General features: G+C 40.1%; 1 protein-coding gene, 1 non-coding gene and 1 pseudogene across 7 annotated transcripts in view; 2 read left to right on the top strand and 1 right to left on the bottom strand.

The window, feature by feature from the left end:
• Window positions 1-17,371, top strand: part of SPIDR (scaffold protein involved in DNA repair) — a 265,133-nt gene that overhangs the window by 30,580 nt on the left and 217,182 nt on the right. For 4 of the 6 annotated variants that reach the window (XM_070477068.1, XM_070477066.1, XM_070477065.1 and 1 more), the window contains exons 2-5: window positions 3,831-3,986; window positions 4,626-4,692; window positions 11,011-11,190; window positions 14,620-14,783. In XM_070477068.1, coding sequence (XP_070333169.1) covers window positions 3,831-3,986; window positions 4,626-4,692; window positions 11,011-11,190; window positions 14,620-14,783 — 567 coding nt within the window. Of the gene's footprint in view, window positions 1-3,830; window positions 3,987-4,625; window positions 4,693-11,010; window positions 11,191-14,619; window positions 14,784-17,371 lie in introns of those variants that run through there. The other 2 variants (XM_070477067.1, XM_070477069.1) reach the window with 2 other exon arrangements.
• LOC110142989 (small ribosomal subunit protein eS26 pseudogene) lies at window positions 3,297-3,637 on the top strand (annotated as a pseudogene).
• On the bottom strand, window positions 7,423-7,494 carry TRNAC-ACA (transfer RNA cysteine (anticodon ACA)). Its single transcript has one exon. It is a non-coding gene; the product is annotated as a tRNA-Cys (tRNA).

The following is a 17,371-nucleotide window of genomic DNA, read 5'->3' as shown; positions in this document are numbered from 1 at the left end:
CACGGAATTTGCATATTTGTTCAGTAGTTATTTAAGGAGGACCTCAGTGGGGGTGCTGTGCAGTGGGGATGGGGTGCAGAGGCACGGGACTCCTGCCCTCAGGAGCTCTTACTCCAGGGCAAGGGGTAGGTTGGGCAAGAAGCCAGATGGGGTCACTGAGGGAGGGCGTTGGTGGAGACTTTGAAGGATATTTCATGGAAAAGATGAGCATGATCTGTGGAGAAATCTGTTAGATCAGAGGAGGAGGAGAGGAGATGTCTGGCAAAACGTGCCGTGGATGCAGGTGTGGTGTTGGAAATGCCCCGCCTGGCAGCAGCACTTGGAACAGAAGAGCTTGGCTGGGGGAGTTGGAGGGACCGCCGAAGAGGGCTGTGGAAGGCCAGGCTGGGAGGTGTCGGAACTGGGGCTCAGGCCCTTTTGTCCTTGCACTTGTGGGAGGGTCTGTGTCACTGCTGCCTGAGCTGCTGGAGGGTGGGGTCTTTCTTGCTCATTTTGTGTCCCGGGGCCTGCAGAGCGTCTGCACTGCCTGACTGGAAAGCAGGACCTTAGAATTCTGTCCTTTATATTAAGTTACAGGGTTCTAGTGCCTGAAGAATCTGAGTGTGGATGAAATCCAGAGAAGCAGTGGACGAGTCAGATGTAACCAAAGGTAGTGAGTGACAAGCCTGAGACATGTTCTGTTGTCAGAGCAAAGGAAGGGTCTCTGAAAAAAAACACCTGCTTAGTAAGCCTGACAGGACAGGCTCTGAGCACCACGGTGCAGGCATACTCGCTGATGTAGTTAAAACTTCACATCTGTTCCTCATTCTCTCTCCTTAATGTAGATCAATTCCTGGGTGAAAAAGTGTTGACATCCATTGAGTATGTGGCTAGAGCCACTGAGATTTATTCAGATACCCAAGTAAACTTTGTATTGGTAGACATTCGATTTGTTCTCCAAATTTATTGCATGACATCCAAAGCAATATTTAGAAATTTTCACTTCTTTCCAAAGGGAGTATCCCACAGATACATAGTGCCATGCCTTTGATATCAAGGAAATAAAGTTTCAAAATGAGTAAATAAAATACATACACATAATGTACTTCAAGAAGTGAAAACTTGAGCAGAGAGATGAGAAGAATGAAAAGTGTTCTGTGAGGGGCTGATGTGGATAGTAAAGCAGAGTTTAATGTTTTTGGGTTTTAACTAGTTGCTTCTTTCTAAGTATGCTCTGTTCGAAATACAGTCAATCCTAGTTTTTCAAAGATTGTGTATTTATAAAATTGCCTCCTTGCTCAACTTTATTTGTAATCCCTGAATCGGTGCTCATGGTGCTTTTATAGTCTCTTGCAGGCATATGTAGAGCAGGGAAAATTGTGCGTCACCTGACGTGCATATTCCCAGCTGAGGTTCATGGCCCCACTCTGTCTGCTTGTTCCAGTTCTCAGATCAGTTCAGTTCAGTCGCTCAGTCGTGTCCGACTCTTTGTGACCCCATGAACCGCAGCGCACCAGGCCTCCCTGTCCATCACCAACTCCCAGAGTTTACCCAAACTCATGTCCATGTTCTCAGATCAGTTGCCTAATAATGATGTTTTCCTGGTTCAGGATCCAGCACAGGATCACATGTTTTCTTTTCATCTGTAGCCCTACATTAATCTGGGTTAGTTCCTCAGATTTTCTCTGTGTTTTTTGGCTTCGTCATTGTTGAGGTGTGCAGCCCAGTTGATTTAGGTTTGTCTGGTATTTTCCGTGTTGAGACTTAGGTTGTTTGTCTTTGGTAGTAATACTGCGGAGGTTGGCTTATATCAAGAAGCACTTGGCGATGGTGTACATCAACATTCATGACTTGATTAAGATGGTGTCTGAAAGATTTCTCCACTGTAAAGTTACTGTTTTTCGCTTTGGAATTAGTAAGTAACTTCTGGGGAGATGTTCTGTGACCATATATATATTCCCTTCATCCTCAAACTTTCACCCACTAGTTTTAGCATTCATTGATGATATTCGAAATCTGTCATTTATTTGTTTATGTCATTGTAGACTTACATTCTTACTTTGATCAGTTGGTTATAATCCTTTACTGTCATTACTTGATGCTGGAATGTCCCACATTTGGCCGTGAGAGCCCCTTCATGCAAGCCCCTGTGTCTTTCTTGCATGCTCTCATTATTCCTCGAGCAGTTTCTTACTCTCTGGCTCAAGGTATTTCAGGCTCGTGCTGTCCTTCCCTGTCCCATCCCTCGTATCACCCACTTTACTGAGGAGCTGACCTGGACCGATTTATTGTATTAAAGAGATATTCTGGAGTTAAAAATATATGTATATATATAGACCAAGAACTGAATAGACCAAATGATGTTTCCAAGTTTCCTTACTGTTCTAGATAACTCAGTGAACCTCTCCAGATAACTGCACTCTGGTGGAGGTGGCACCTTCCTGAGGGTCGATGTCTCTTCTGCTTGCAGTTCTCCCCACCACAGGAATTTCTACGTAAGAGGAAGCATGCTTAGACCTCTTAAGTATTAAAATGCCACCTATGTTATGGCTGAATTTATTTTTTATGAATTTGTTCCCTTCTTCCTAATTAAGGAAGTTTTAATGGTGTATTTTAATCTTAGTTTATTTTTTAAAACTGCAGTGTTATTTTATGAGGGGTTTTATTTCTGATAAGGTGATCAGCTTCTAATAGGTTACCTTAATTTAATTCCTAGTGCAAATCTAAAGTTTTCCTTAAAATAAAATGCAAATTAAAGAACTTATACCGTGAATGTTTGTCATGTATTGTGTTAGTCATTCAGTTGTGTCTGACTCTTTGTGACCTCATGGACTGTAGCCTGCCAGGCTCCTCTGTCCATGGACTTCTCCAGACAAGAATATCACAGTGGTTTGCCATTTCCTTCTCCATTGTTTGTCATAGACATTAAAAAAAACTAAATAGCTTGAGGAAAGAAATCAGTGTTGTCCCCGTTTTTGGACACAAGCTCCTTGGTTCCCTTGGGTCTTCTCGGGTGGCGCCCTTGCCCTCCCACTTCTGGCGCATTCCCAGCTGCTGCTCTCCTTCCTGCTGCACACCAGCGCCTCTGTGCTTGGTCCTCTGTTTTCTTGCTTCTCTTGGCTCTTTCCTGTCAAATGGAACACCGTGCAGGACTTTGGAGGGTTCATGGTTTGTCCTCATCCACTTGTATTTTAGAGTTTCTAGTCTAGTTGTGTTGTCCAAGCCCTTTTAGTTTTGCCGTCTTCTGACTCTTCTCTCTGTGGAGGTTGAGAGACATTTGAAAACTGCCAGTTCTCTCTCTCCTCCTTGCTTCCAAAATGACCACGGAAAGAAAAAATGATGGTCTTGTGTCTAGGCAGGGCCGAGGCTACGTGCAGCCTGTTCATGCACCAGCTGTGTCCAGTGCGTGCCCAAGGACAAGGCCATTAAGAAGTTCATCATTTGGAACAAAGTAGAGGCCAAAGCCGTCGGACATTGCTGAAACGAGTGTTTTCAATGCCTGTGTGCTTCGCGAACTGTGTGTGAAACTACCTTACTGCGTGAGCCGTTTCACTCACAGCAAGGTGGTCAGGGTCATTCTCGGGAAGCCCAGAAGGACCGAACACCCTGAAGTAGTCCTGCGGGTGTTGCCCCACAGCCTCCACCAAAGCCCATGTAAGGAGCTAAGTCCCTGGAGACTGGAGAAATACTGTTCTCTAAAAAGACACTAAAATGGAAATTCTCCTTGAAAATGAAATAAAAACTGTGTCCTCACTGATGCCATTGCTGGGCTTGCTCCACAATACCATTCGTTAGTGTATATTTAATGAAATTGATTTCCTTATTTTTTTCTTTGAAAACTGTTTCTACAGAGAAAAAGAAATCGGAATGCAGAGTACCCATCCTTTCCAGGAGAGAGTCCCTTACCGTGCAGACAAGCAGGGCTCCAGACTGCAGGGGCCTTGGCTTCCTTATCTGAATCATGGCTCAGGTGTGGAGAAGGATTTCTGAAGAGTCCCGGCACTCCGGTAAAGTCATGATGCTGCCTTCCCTGAACACTGAGCGACAAATCCTAGCTTCCTCGGAGTTCATGCCACTGTACTTATATTTCTTTGGAATTCCTTTCCTTATTTTCTTTCAGAACACTGTAGTTGATGTGTTACTTGTTTTTCCTCATCCTTGAATTCCCTACGATTGTGGTATAGTAGTATTCACCTCTTTCTGTCATGTAGAACTTTGTACTTTGTAAGTAGGGATGCATACTGGAAATAGTCTCAGAAGATGACACTGTTGAGCATCCTACCTTTGAAAGAAGTCTATTTAATGACGTGCTTTTGTGTCAGAACCTGATGGCACTGGGGGATTCTGGTTGACTTTGGTTTATGTGGTAACTTTGAAGTGCTCACCATAAGAAGGAGTGCTCACCACTATTATCAACTCTAAATTAAAGACAGCCCTCTGTTTAGATTCTGGAAAAATATAAAAATGCAATTATAAGTATGTGCTTTGGGAATACTTGTTGGTAAATAAAGGAAAATAGATGAATATGTTAAAGGGGCGTAGTGTAAGTTCTTGAACATTTTATGTTGTTGGTTTTTAGCCCTTGTCACATGAATTACTACATCATTTTAATTATTATTATTACTGTTACCATTATCTGCCTGAAGTCATTAACAGCTGAAAAGAAGACTACTACAGAAAAACACCTTGAATTATCCTGTCGACCCAAGAAAGGTAATATTTGTTGATTTCTTGGCAGGAAAGATAAAAGGCTAATATATCCTCCTTTGATTTATTTGTTTTCTTTTAAAAAGTCATTTACATAATTTGGAAAAACTATATATTCATGGTTTAAAAAAACACCCAAACAATGTAAAAAGGTGTTTTTTGTATCTCTCTCATCTTTTTCACCATCTACCCCATTTTTTATGCCTCCTATAGATAGTTACTAAACTTTTTTGTATTTTGAATTCACTGTTATCAACAGAACCCAATAGGTAAGCTCAGATTCATGGCTGCAGGGTTTTAAAAAGAATCTGATTTGAGAAATAAAATTATGACTTGTAAATAAGGACTGTACTACTTAGTGATGGTTAGGGAAGACGTGGAGTTATGGATCATAGGAAAGTGTATTGAAGTGTTTGAAGGGATGGGTTGAATTTATTTCCTGCCACAAGAAGGTCAGGGGGCCAGACTCGTTTTGAGTTTTGCTGCCTTAGTGTAGGGTCTGTTTTTGCAGTCATGAGGTAGAAGCTGAATTCTGCAGGCCCAATTCTCAGGAAAAGTGTAGACTTGGGAGGATTTTCTCCAGATGAACTTTCCTCTGAGAAGGAGTACTCTCCCTCAGACCTCTACCTTTAGCCAGAATCTGTTCCACAGTGTCACCTCCACCAAAGAGACATCAGTGAAATTAAGGATTTTTAAACATATGTATTGCTGCTCCAACAAAACTGGGGTTTTGTTGGTAAGGAAGAAGGGGTGTGACTATCAGGGAGGCCCAGGTTCTGCTGCTACACTTTCTCACCCTGAGGGTGGGCAGGAATGGTCATGACTCCAGACTTTGGGGGTCTCATTTGACTGTGCCAAGTCCTGACTGTGTTTTGACTGTCGGATCTTGAGAAAGCAAGCTAATAAGCATGCTTTGTTTCAGTTTCTGCATCTGGAAAATAGGTCTCAGAATTGTGTATCTCACTGGGTTGTTGTGAATTAAAAAAAAAAAAATCCCCGTTCAAACCTTAACACTTAGTAGGAGATCATATCAGTCAATCCTAAAGGAAATCAACCCTGAATATTCATTGGAAGATCTGATGCTGAAGCTGAAGCTCCAGTAATATGGTCACTTTGTGCGAAGAGCTGATTGATTGGAAATGGGACTGATGCTGGGAAAGATTGAGGGCAGGAGGAGAAGGGGGTGGCAGAGGATGAGATGGTTGGATGGCATCACTGACTCAATGGACATGAGTTTGAGCAAACTCCAGAAGATAGCAGAGGGCAGAGGAGTCTGGCGTGCTGCTGTCTGTGGGGTCGCAGAGTTGGACATGACTTAGGGACTGAACGGTGGTGAGAGCTGCAGCAGTTGCTGTTATGTTTGAAGGCAGAGGCGAGAGCCTGCTCAGCGTCCTGCCGAGTGAAAAACTTTCTGTGAATAAGAGATTTAACACTTTAAGCTGTATTATTATTTTAAGGGGATTCCTTTTATGCAATTGAAAAATAAAATTCTCCTAATTTTTTTGATTCATAAAATACTGTATAATAAAGTAATACTGTAATCTTCTGATGGTGCTACAGAATTTAAATTTTACTATTATTAATGCCAAATGTAGTGATTTTCAAAGATCAATTTAAGTCTAATTTCTAAGCTGTCATAATATGAAGTATGGAGAAAATAAATAGTATAGTTGTCCCTTGAATGACTGGTATAGGGGGCTGTGGTGCTGACCCTCCACACAGTCAGAAATTCGCCTGGAGCTAACTTCACAATCAGCCCTATTTGCAATTCTGCATCAGCAGATTCAACCTACTCTGGGTTGTGTAGGACTGTAGTAGTACACTAAAAAATTTCTGTGTGTAAGTAGACCTGTGCAGTTCATGCCTGGGTTCTTCAAGGGTCAACTCTTCCTTTCTTTTACGCACTGTTGGTTATACCTTTTTCTGCAGGTATATACCAAATTTAACTTGGACCGAGAAGTATTAAATAAGCTGCTACCTTGTATTTAATTTCAAAAGCATCTTTTGAGATGGTTTTCCATACCAGTATATATTCAACCTAAAACCTACTCTGTTATACTTTCTTTTCTGTTGAATGACCAATATGTTGTGATAGATTGGAAGAGCTTATATCCATGTATAGTTAATTTGTTTACAGCATAAGCAGCTTGTTAAGAGAAGAAAGTGTTATTAATAATTTACCAAAACCTCGAAAATAGAAACTGATGGAAAAGGGAACTCAAGGCATTCCTTGAAACTGGTTTATTTTAAAAATAGTAACTTTAAAAGTGTTAGTTTAATTTAAGATAGGTTGTTAACAAAATTTCTAGGATGTGGAAGTAGTATTTTTTTGAGAACAGGGAAGCAAAAGTGGGGGAACATAATTTAGCAAAGTGTGCATAAAAGGGGGAGACTCCATTTCCTTGTCTCCATGTCTCTATTTCCTTACCTGTAAGGTACTGAGAACCAGAGAAGGAAGGGGGAGGAGATGGAGGAGAAGAGAAAGGGTGAGAGACGTGATCCTTTACTTGCCGGCAAAGGATCTTGCCAGAAGGTTTGTGGAATGTGGAAGAAGATAAAATTGAAATAAAAATAGGCTGGAACCTTTGTAAATAGTGATTTTCTTTAAAGTGAAGTGAAGTCACTCAGTCATGTCCGACTCTGTGATCCCATGGACTGTAGCCTACCAGGATCCTCAGTCCATGGGATTTTCCAGGCAAGAATATTGGAGTGGGTTGCCATTTCCTCCAGGGGATCTTCCCGACCCAGGGATCGAACCTGGGTCTCCTGCATTGTAGGCAGACGCTTTACCGTCTGAGCTACCAGGGAAGCCCTTTCTTTAAAAAGAAGAACTTTTTAAAAAATGTGAAAAAAATGTGTTTCCTAAGCAAATGAAACTATGTAAAAAAAAATAGTGTGTATTTTATTTTTCTTGAAATATTCTGCGGAATATGTTCTCAGAGCCTGTTTTTTGTTGAGGTCAGAAATCTCCTTGAAAGGCATCAGTAAATTTTTAAGTTGTTATTTGTCGATGTGTCTTTCTCCCTGTTGGACCATAGATTTTTTCAGGGCAGACCCTCCTCTCTTGCTCATCTTTCTGTCCTGAGTGACTCAGGTTAGAATAAGGCCAAGCCTGCCATAATGAAGTGCTATAGATAGGATGTTTTGAACAACAGAAACTTTCTCTCTCACAGTTCTGGAGGGTAGAATTCCAAAGTGAGATATTGGCAGGATTGGTTCCTTCCAGGAAATGTACTCCTGGCTTCTTTCCTTGACTTGTAGGTGGCTGTTTCTTTTCCAAGTATCTCTTTTCTAGGTCTTCCCTCTCTGCATGTGTGTTTAGGTGTCCAGATTTCTCCTTTATTTAAGGAGAGCTGTCATAATAGATGGGGGCCCACACTAACTTCTCACTTTAATTTGATTACCTAAAGACCCAATCCCCAAATAAGATTACGTTCTGAGATGCTGGGGTTAGAATTTAACATATCAGTGGGTTTGTTGTTCATTTGCCGAGTCGTGACCAGTTCTTTGTGACCCCATGGACTGCAGCACGCCAGGCTTCCTTGTCCTTCATTATCTCCCAGAGTTTGCTCAAAGTCATGTCCATTGAGTCAGTGATGCCGTCCAACCATCTCAGCCTCTATTGCCCCCTTCTCCTTCTGCCCTCAATCTTCCCAGCATCAGGGTCTTTTCCAGTGATTGGTTCTTCTCATCAGGTGGCCAGAGTATTGGAGCTTCAGCTTCAGTCCTTCCAAGGAATATTCAGGGTTGATTTCTTTCAGGATCGACTGGTTTGATCTCTTTGCAACCCACGGGACTCTCAAGAGTCTTCTCCAGAACTACAGTTCAAAACCATTAATTCTTCAGTGCTCAGCCTTCTTTATGGTTCAGCTCTCATATCTGTATCTGACTCCTGGAAAACCATAGCTTTGACTATACTGACTCTGTCAGCAGAGTGTTATCTCTGCTTTTTAGTACGTTGTCTAGGTTTGTCATAGCTTTTCTTCTGAGGAGTAAGTGTCTTTTAATTTCATGACTGCTGTCACTGTTATCAGTGATTTTAGAGCCCAAGAAAACAAAATCTGTCACTGCTTCCACTTTTTCCCCTTCTGCTTGCCAGGAAGTGATGGGACCAGATGCTGTGATCTTAGTTTTTTTGAATGTTCAGTTTTAAGCCAGCTTTTTCACTCTTCTCTTTCACTTTCATCAAGAGGCTCTTTAGTTCCTCTTCACTTTACAGGGTGCTAATTGCATTCCTGAGGTCTTCACCCTTATGACCTGATTACCTCCTGAAGAGGCCATCACACAGGATAAGGCTGCAATGTGTGAGTTTTGGGCCGACTCACACATTCAGTGTATATATAGACCATTCCACTTTTCCCTTTTGAATTACTTTTCCAGATGCATAATAATGAAAAAGATTGATAATGACTTTTGTAATTAAGTACACAGCTTAGTTTTATTAGCTCTTTAAATCAATATGCGTTCTTTGGTTATTCTGAATAGTTTATGTTTAATTTTATGTTTTAAAGGATAGACAGCTTTAGTAATTCCAGATGTTCATGGCACAAAGTAAGTGTTCAGTAAATGTTTACTGTTATTTCATGTCTTTGTGACTTTGTTTTGATTTTTCTGGACACCATTTGTCAGTGAATCTTCCTTTCCTGATCAATATAAAGTGGAACATTCACTTTTTTTGTGCTATCCTTAATATACTGTGACATATCTCTAATAAAGTATTTGATTTTTCTTTTCATAGCTAATTAATGTTGCATTCCTTGAGGGCAGGAATTTTCTTCTTTTTTTTAGTTTCCTCAAGGTTCCCTGTATCAAAGCTGTTATATAAATATGTATTTAATGAAGTCATTTAACTTCTGATACTGTTTCCTCATCTGTAAAACTTCAGTTGTAATATCTAATCTCTTATAGTGTATTGAAATGTGGTTAAGGGTTTTTCCTTGGTTTTAGCATTATAACTCATATCCACTCAATGTGAATAGGAAAATTGATTTTTATTAGATATCTATTCTTTTCCGATTAATATCAGTAAGGTTTTCTGTTGAACTTTGGTTCCACTGCAATAAAGACGCCCCATTCCTGCTAGATTTCCTGTCTGTAGAATGGACAACATAAAAATAGTGAGCACGCCATGTGCTGGTGATGTGGAGAACTTGTATCACCCTCACAGGGCTGTGGGACTGTAGAATGGCACGGCCGCTCTGGAAAACAGTTGGGCAGTTCCTTATAAGGCTTCCTGTGCAATTACCATACAGTCCAACAATCATACCCTTAGACATCCTGGAGAATGAAAATCACAATCACATGAAATCCTGTACACAGTGTTCATAGTGGCTTCATTCGTCATAGCCCCAAACTGAAAACATCCCAGATGCCCTTCAAGGGGTAACTGATTAAACATGTTGTTCTTCATCCACACCACAGAACAGTACTCAGTAATTTAAAAAAAAAAAAAAAAAAAAAGGAAGTGACTGTTGGTACACACAACAGCCTGGTGAATGTCCAGGTATTTACGCTAAGCTCAAAAAGCCAGTGATAAAAGGTGATGTAGGTGATCTCATTTGTATGTTATTCTTGAAATGACAAAATTAGAGAAGTGCAAAATTGCTTTGTGATTGCTAGGGAATAGGAATTGAGGTGGGGAGTCGAGCTCTGTTAATGGCTTTGAAAAGGCAGTGCAAGATATCCCCACAGTGATGGAGTTGTTCTCTGTTTTGACAGCATCACTGTCAGCATTCTGGCTGTGATGTTGTACTGTAGTTTGCAGAATGTTACCCTTGGAGCAGCTGCTTGAAGCATACAAGGGCTCTCTTGTTATTTCTGACAAGTGTATGTGAACCAACTATTATCTGAAAATAAGGTTAATTAAATTTAAAAGTTCGCTGTTAAGCATTTTAAGCAAACTGCTGTTACCAGGGCTCCTAGTATGATTTGGTAAAGGAAGCACACAGAAGCATTCATTTTGTAGATAATTATTGATTTTTGTGGTTTTTTCGTACTTTTTTACCCTTAAGGCTTGATGAAATATTCTGCAAAGTTATAGTTTTGTAATTATTTCAGGGTTATTTTTTGAGTTTTCATTTGTGCTCCAGTCATTTTCCTTGTCTTTTATAACTTTGATTTTATTTTTTTCTTCTTGTAGTTTGGATTTAATTTAGCCAGGTTGCACGTAGACCTTTAGTTGGAAAGATTTGAAATAAGACATTGTTTTCACCATCAACAGAATTTTGTATATTTGTGCCTTTGGCAAAGTAGCATGTATTAAACCTCATAGTGATCAATAACCATAATCAATTGGCCATTTTTTATATTTTTTTTTCTTTGTAGAACCTACCACCTCTAAGAGTACCAGTGGGCTTGCAGCTATAACGTGGAGTTCTAGTGGAAGTGATCTGTCAGATGAAGACAAAACCATTTTTAAATCACAAAGAGATAATGGACATCATTCTAAAACAGGCAGGTGTTGTAACAGCAACATTTTATGTCCAGAAGATGGGGCCAGTGAAGGTAAATTGATAATTTTTTAAAGAAATTTAGTTTCTATTATAGATTGTATTTTAATAATGCAAATAACATATACTTCTCTTCTAATACTTAGCATGATTTTGATATTACTGAATCCCAACCTTTTAGAAACATTTTCTCATAATAATTCTCACAATAACTCCCTCAGAGATAGGTATTACCAGGATTCTTTTTACAGTTGACAATTTAGACTTGAACATGTTAAAATTGATCAAAGCCAGTTGGAGATATTTGGGTTTGGCTCCAGACCAACACAGTAAAGTGAATGTTGCAGTGAAACAAGTTACATGAACTTTTTTGTTTCCCAGTGCATATACAAGTATGTTTTTATACTACTATAGTCTATTAAGTGTGCACTAGTATTATGTCTAAAAAAATGATAGACACACCCTAATTTAAAAACACTTTATTGCTTAAAACTTCTATCATCTGAGCCTTCATTCAGCAAGTCTTATATTTTTGCTGCTGGAGGTTCTTACTTCAGTGTTGATGGCTACTCAAGTGAAGGTTGGGGTTGGTGTGGCAGTTTCTTAAAATAAGGCCACAGTGAGATTTGCAACATCAATGGAGTGTTCCTTTCATAAACAATTCCTCTGAAGCATGCATTGCTGCTCGGTAACATTTTACCCACAGGAGAACTTCTTTCAGGATTGGAGTCAGTCCTCTCAGACTTTGCTGCTGCTTTATCAGCTAGGTTTATGTCATATTCAACAGTCTTCACAGCCTCTTCACGAGGAGTCAATTCCATCTCAAGAAACTACTTTCTTTCCTCATTCACGAGAAGCACCTCCTCGCCTGTTAGAATTTCATCCTGAGATTTGAGCAGTTCAGTCACATCTACAGGCTCCACTTCTAGTTCTCTTGCTGTTTCTACCACACCTGCAGCCCCTTGCTCCCATGACGTCTTGAACCCCTCACAGTTGTCTGTGAGGCTCCAAATTCACTTCTTCCTCACTCCTGTCACTGTGGGTGTTTTGACCTCTTCCCTTGCATGAATCATGAATGTCCTTACTGGCATCTAGGCTGCTGACTCCTCTCCAGAAAGTTTTCAGTGGACTTTGCCCAGATCTATCAGAGAATCACTGTCGACGGCAGCTGTAGCCTTGTGGAATGAACTTCTTAAATCATAAGGCCAGAAGGTTGAAATTATTCCTTCATGCATGGGCTGCAGAGTGGATGTTGAGGCATGAAAACAACATTCATTCTGTTGTACAACATCTTCATCAGAACTCTTGGCTGCCCAGGTATATTGTCAGTGAATATTAATATTTTGAGGGGAATCTTTTTTCGGAGGAGTAGGTCTCAACAATGGGCTTACAGTACTTAGCAACCTGTGTCGTAAACAGTTGTGCTGTCGTCCAGACTTTGTTGTGCTGTCACTGGAGCACAGGCAGAGTAGACTTAGCATTAGATTCTTAAGCACCCTAGGATTTTCAGAATGGTAGTTGAACGCTGGCTCACCTTCAGGCCACCAGCTACGTTAGCCCCTGACAAGGCAGTCAGCCTGTCCTTTGTAGCTTTGCAGCCAAGCACTGATTTCTGCTCATCTGCTGCTGCTGCTGTCACTTCAGCCATCTCTGACTCTGTGTGGCCCCATAGATGGCAGCCCACCAAACTCCGCCTCCTCTGAGATTCTTCAGGCAAGAACACTGGATATCTACGAAAGATCAAATTGCCAACACTTGTTGGATCATCAGAAAAGCAAGAGAGTTCCAGAACAACATCTGCTTCTGCTTTATTGACTATGCCAAAGCCTTTGACTGTGTGGATCACAACAAACTGTGGAAAATTCTTAAAGAGATGGGAATACCAGATCACCTGACCTGCCTCCTGAGAAATCTGATTGCAGGTCAGGAAGCAACAGTTAGAAATGTACATGGAACAACAGACTAGTTCCATGTTGGGAAAGGAGTATGTCAAGGCTGTATATTGTCACCCTGCTTATTTAACTTATATTCAGAATACATCATGAGAAATGCTGGGCTGGAGGAAGCACAAGCTGGAATCAAGATTTCCGGGAGAAATATCAATAACCTCAGATATGCAGATGACACCACTCTTATGGCAGAAAACAAAGAAGAACCAAAGAGCTTCTTGATGAAAGTGAAAGAAGAGAATGAAAAAGTTGGCTTAAAGCTCAACTTCAGAAAACTAAGATCATGGAATCTTGTCTCATTACTTCATGGGAAATAGATGGGGAAACAGTGGAAACAGTGACAGACTTTATTTTTCTAGGCTCCAAAATCACTGCAGATGGTGACTGAAGTCATAAAATTAAAAGATGCTTGCTCCTTGGAAGAAAAGTTATGACCAACCTAGACAGCATATTAAAAAGCAGAGACATTACTTTGCCAACAAAGGTTCATATAGTCAAGGCTATGGTTCTTCCAGTAGTCATGTATGGATGTGAGAGTTGGACTATAAAGAAAGCTGAATGCCAGAGAATTGATGCTTTTGAACTGTGGTGTTGCAGAAGACTCTTGAAAGTCCCGTGGACTGCAAGGAGATCCAACCAGTCCATCCTAAAAGAAATCAATCCTGAATATTCATCAGAAGGACTAATGCTGAAGCTGAAACTTCAATACTTTGGCCTCCTGATGCGAAGAACTGACTCATTTGAAAAGACCCTGATGCTTGGAAAGATCGAAGGCAGGAGAAGAAAGGAACTACACAGGATGAGATGGTTGGATGGCATCACCGACTCAATGGGCATGAGTTTGAGTAAACTCTGGGAGTTGGTGATGGACAGGGAGGCCTGGTATGCTCCAGTCCACGGAATCGCAAAGAGTCTGACACGACTGAGTGATTGAACTGAACTGATGAAAATCCTAGTTGGCATCTTCTTCCAGTAGCAGGTTATTTCACCTGAGTTGAAAATCTGTTGTTTAGTGTAACCACAATCATGAATTCTCTTTGCCTGATCCCTGGATGACTGGGTGAGGCTTTTACATCTGTACTCACTGTTTCACCTTGTACTTTTCTGTCATGGAAGTGACTTCTTTCCTTAAGCGTCGCAAACCAGTCTCTGCCAGCTTTAAACTTTCCTTCTGCAGCTTCCGCACCTGTCTAACCCTCACAGAACTGAGGAGAGTTAGGGCCTTGCTCTGGATTAGGCTTTGGCGTCAGGGAATGTTGTTTCTGGCTTGATCTTCTATCGAGATACTAAAGCTTCCTTCATATCAACAGTAATGCTGAGGAAACTCCAGACGAACAGAAAAGCAACGAATGGAAATTGAGAATTGAGGTGGCAGTCAGTGGTGGGAGAAATGGGATGCTTATGGATAAAAGTAGGAATGTACTTTCTTCTGCCTTTTAATATATTTTTAAATTGTTGAACAACATGGATCTTTTAAAACTACTGAGGATAAATAGATTTAATACAATTTAAGAATATTTTAAAACTATTTTTAGACGACCTGCAGGTTATTGACTGGGAGATTGACAGTGAGAGGGAAGATGCTTATGAATGTGATGAATTTGAAGACCGTGAAAGTGTGGTGGAAATATCTGACTGTGCTTCTGATGCAAGCAGTCGTTCTTTGACACCAGCAGGGACGCCACCTGAGCTTCCTAAGGTGAGGATGAATTGTTTCCAACTTTCCATTCCATTCAGGGCATGTGTTGATCACAACCTTTGGTGTTTTGTTTGCAACTCCTTTAAATAATATGCTGGTAATGTGCTTTTAAACATGAATAAATACGAGTTCTCTTCTTACCTGCTCTCACCTCAGTTACACATGGGTCTTTCCCAGAATCCTTCTGTTCCCTCAGGACAGGTGTCTTGTGGTCTGGTCAGATTAGATTCAGCAATGTGCAATCCTGAATAATAATATTCATAGCAAGACAACTATTAATTGTGATTTTCCTTTACAACTTTTCATTTTTTATGGAGTTAATTATTTGGGTTTATGTTGCTTTGTTTTACTTATGAATAAAACTCTTAAGTTTTCACTGTTGTTCTGTTCCCTCATTAAGATTTCCAGACATAGCAGGCATTCAATTAAGTTTTTAGAAAATTTAAAAAATATTTTATTGAAGTATAGTTGATTTACAATGTTGTGTTAATTTCTGCTCTGCAGCAAAGTGATTCAATTTTATATATATGTATGTGTGTGTGTATATATATATATATTCTTTTCTATTATGGTTTATCACAGGATATTGAATATAGTTCCCTGTTCTATACAGTAGGACATTGTTGTTTATCCATTCTAAATATACTAGTTTACATCTGCTATTCCCAAACTCCCAATCCATCCCTCCCCCATCCGCCTCCCCCTTGGCAACCACAGGACTGTTCTCTATGTCTGTGAGTCTGTTTATGTTTTGTATATTTGTTCATATGTGTCATATTTCAGATCCCACAAAGAAGTGATATCATGTGATATTTGTTTCTGTCTGACTTACTTCACTTAGTATGATTATCTCTAGTTCTGTCCATGTTGCTGCAAATGGCATTATTTCATTTTTTATGACTAAGTAATACTCCATTGTGATTATATACTGCATCATTTTTATTCATTCAGCATTTGATTAGTTTTGTTTTTGTGGAGAACTATTTCTCACAAACTCCTAGCCTCTCTGATTTCACCTGAGAGTCCTCTCTGCTTTGTGAACCTTGCCGCTCTTACGTTGCCCTTCACCCTCTTTTGGGGAATTCCCTTCACCTTATTCCTGCATGGAGCAACCTTATCCTGGATTCCATGTCTTTCTCTTTCTAGATTTTTACTCTCATTTTGATTGAGCACATCTTCCAGTAGCTTCCAAGGAAGGATTTATGGAAGACAATCTTTGGGGATTTGTCATGTCAGAAAACGCAGTCATTACACTTTGACCTGTGATTGAAACTTTATATAGAGTTTTTGGTTGGAAATAATTTTTCTTGAGAATTTTGAAGGCATTGCTTCCTTTTCTTCTAGTTCCAGAGTTGCTATCAAGAAGCCAGCAGCTATTCTTACTCTTGCTGTTTTAAGATTTCTCTTCCCTGTTTTAAACTGTTTTAGTTGTGATGTGCTTAGATGTGGTTTTCTGCTTGGAGTTTATCAAGTTTATTGGATCTGTGGTTGGTCTGGAATCCCCAAGCTCCCTTCTAGGTTTGGTGATTTGCTAGGAAGACATTCAGAACTTAGCATACAAAAGCAAAATCAGCACTCTTCCAAGAGTCTTTCTCAGTGGAGTCACACAGGGTATGCTTTATTGTTCCAGCAGTGAGTTTTGACAACATATGTGCACTGGTGTCTACCAGTGGGGCTCATCAGTGACTCCGAGCCCAGGGTTTTTTGAGGGTTGCTCTCTGCCTAGCATGTGCCAGAATTTCAGATTTCAGGAGAAAAATGGGTATTAAAACATAAGCTGCATTGTTGAGGTGCAGGGAGACACTCTTATCATTTAGGGCATGGTGGACTCATCCTGACATCCAAGTTCCCAGAGGTTGGCAGGGAGCAGCCTTGCAAGCATGGATCTCTCGGGACACCTGTCTCAGGTCTGCCAAGTTAGCTCTCTTCCTCACAAGTGGGCACAAAACTTTCATCACATTTGAAGAGATTTTTGCCTTTATTCAGCACTTTTTTTCTTTTTCTGACTCCCCTTTTCCTTCCCTTTTGTGACTGCAATTATCTGTGTATTAATTAGGCTGCTTGATTTTATGTCAAGGATTATTGATGTTGTGCCCATTTTATTCTCCCATTTTGAATGATTTTTATTGCTATATCAAGTTTAATAATCTTTTTTCCTATCATGTCTGATCTGCTGTTAATACTATCCCAGTGTATTTGCCATCTCTAAAAGTTTGTTATGAGTCATTTTATATTGTCCATGTTTCTCCTTAACACAATCATATGTTTATCTGTGTTTTCAGCATATTCTATTTATAATAGCTGTTTTAATGGCCTTTTCTATAAACCTATCATCTGTGTCATTTCTGTGTCTCTTTCTATTGATTGATATTTGTTTTCATTTTAAGTTGTATTTTATTCCTTCTTTACCTGCCTGGAAATTTTTGAGTGTATACCACATATTTTGAATTTTATGTTGTTGGGTACTAGATTTTTAAAAAATTTCTTTGAATGCTCTGAGGCTTTGTTCTGTGGTACAGTTACTGGAAACAGTTTCATCCTTTTAAATGTTGCTTTATGGTTTTTTCTGTGCGTCTGGAGGAGTACTC

The sequence above is a fragment of the Odocoileus virginianus genome, chromosome 15, assembly GCF_023699985.2.
Source record: "Odocoileus virginianus isolate 20LAN1187 ecotype Illinois chromosome 15, Ovbor_1.2, whole genome shotgun sequence".
In the NCBI taxonomy this organism is placed as follows: domain Eukaryota; kingdom Metazoa; phylum Chordata; class Mammalia; order Artiodactyla; family Cervidae; genus Odocoileus; species Odocoileus virginianus.
Note: the sequence above shows the minus strand (reverse complement) of the source record. Positions and strands in the feature narration are given on the sequence as shown.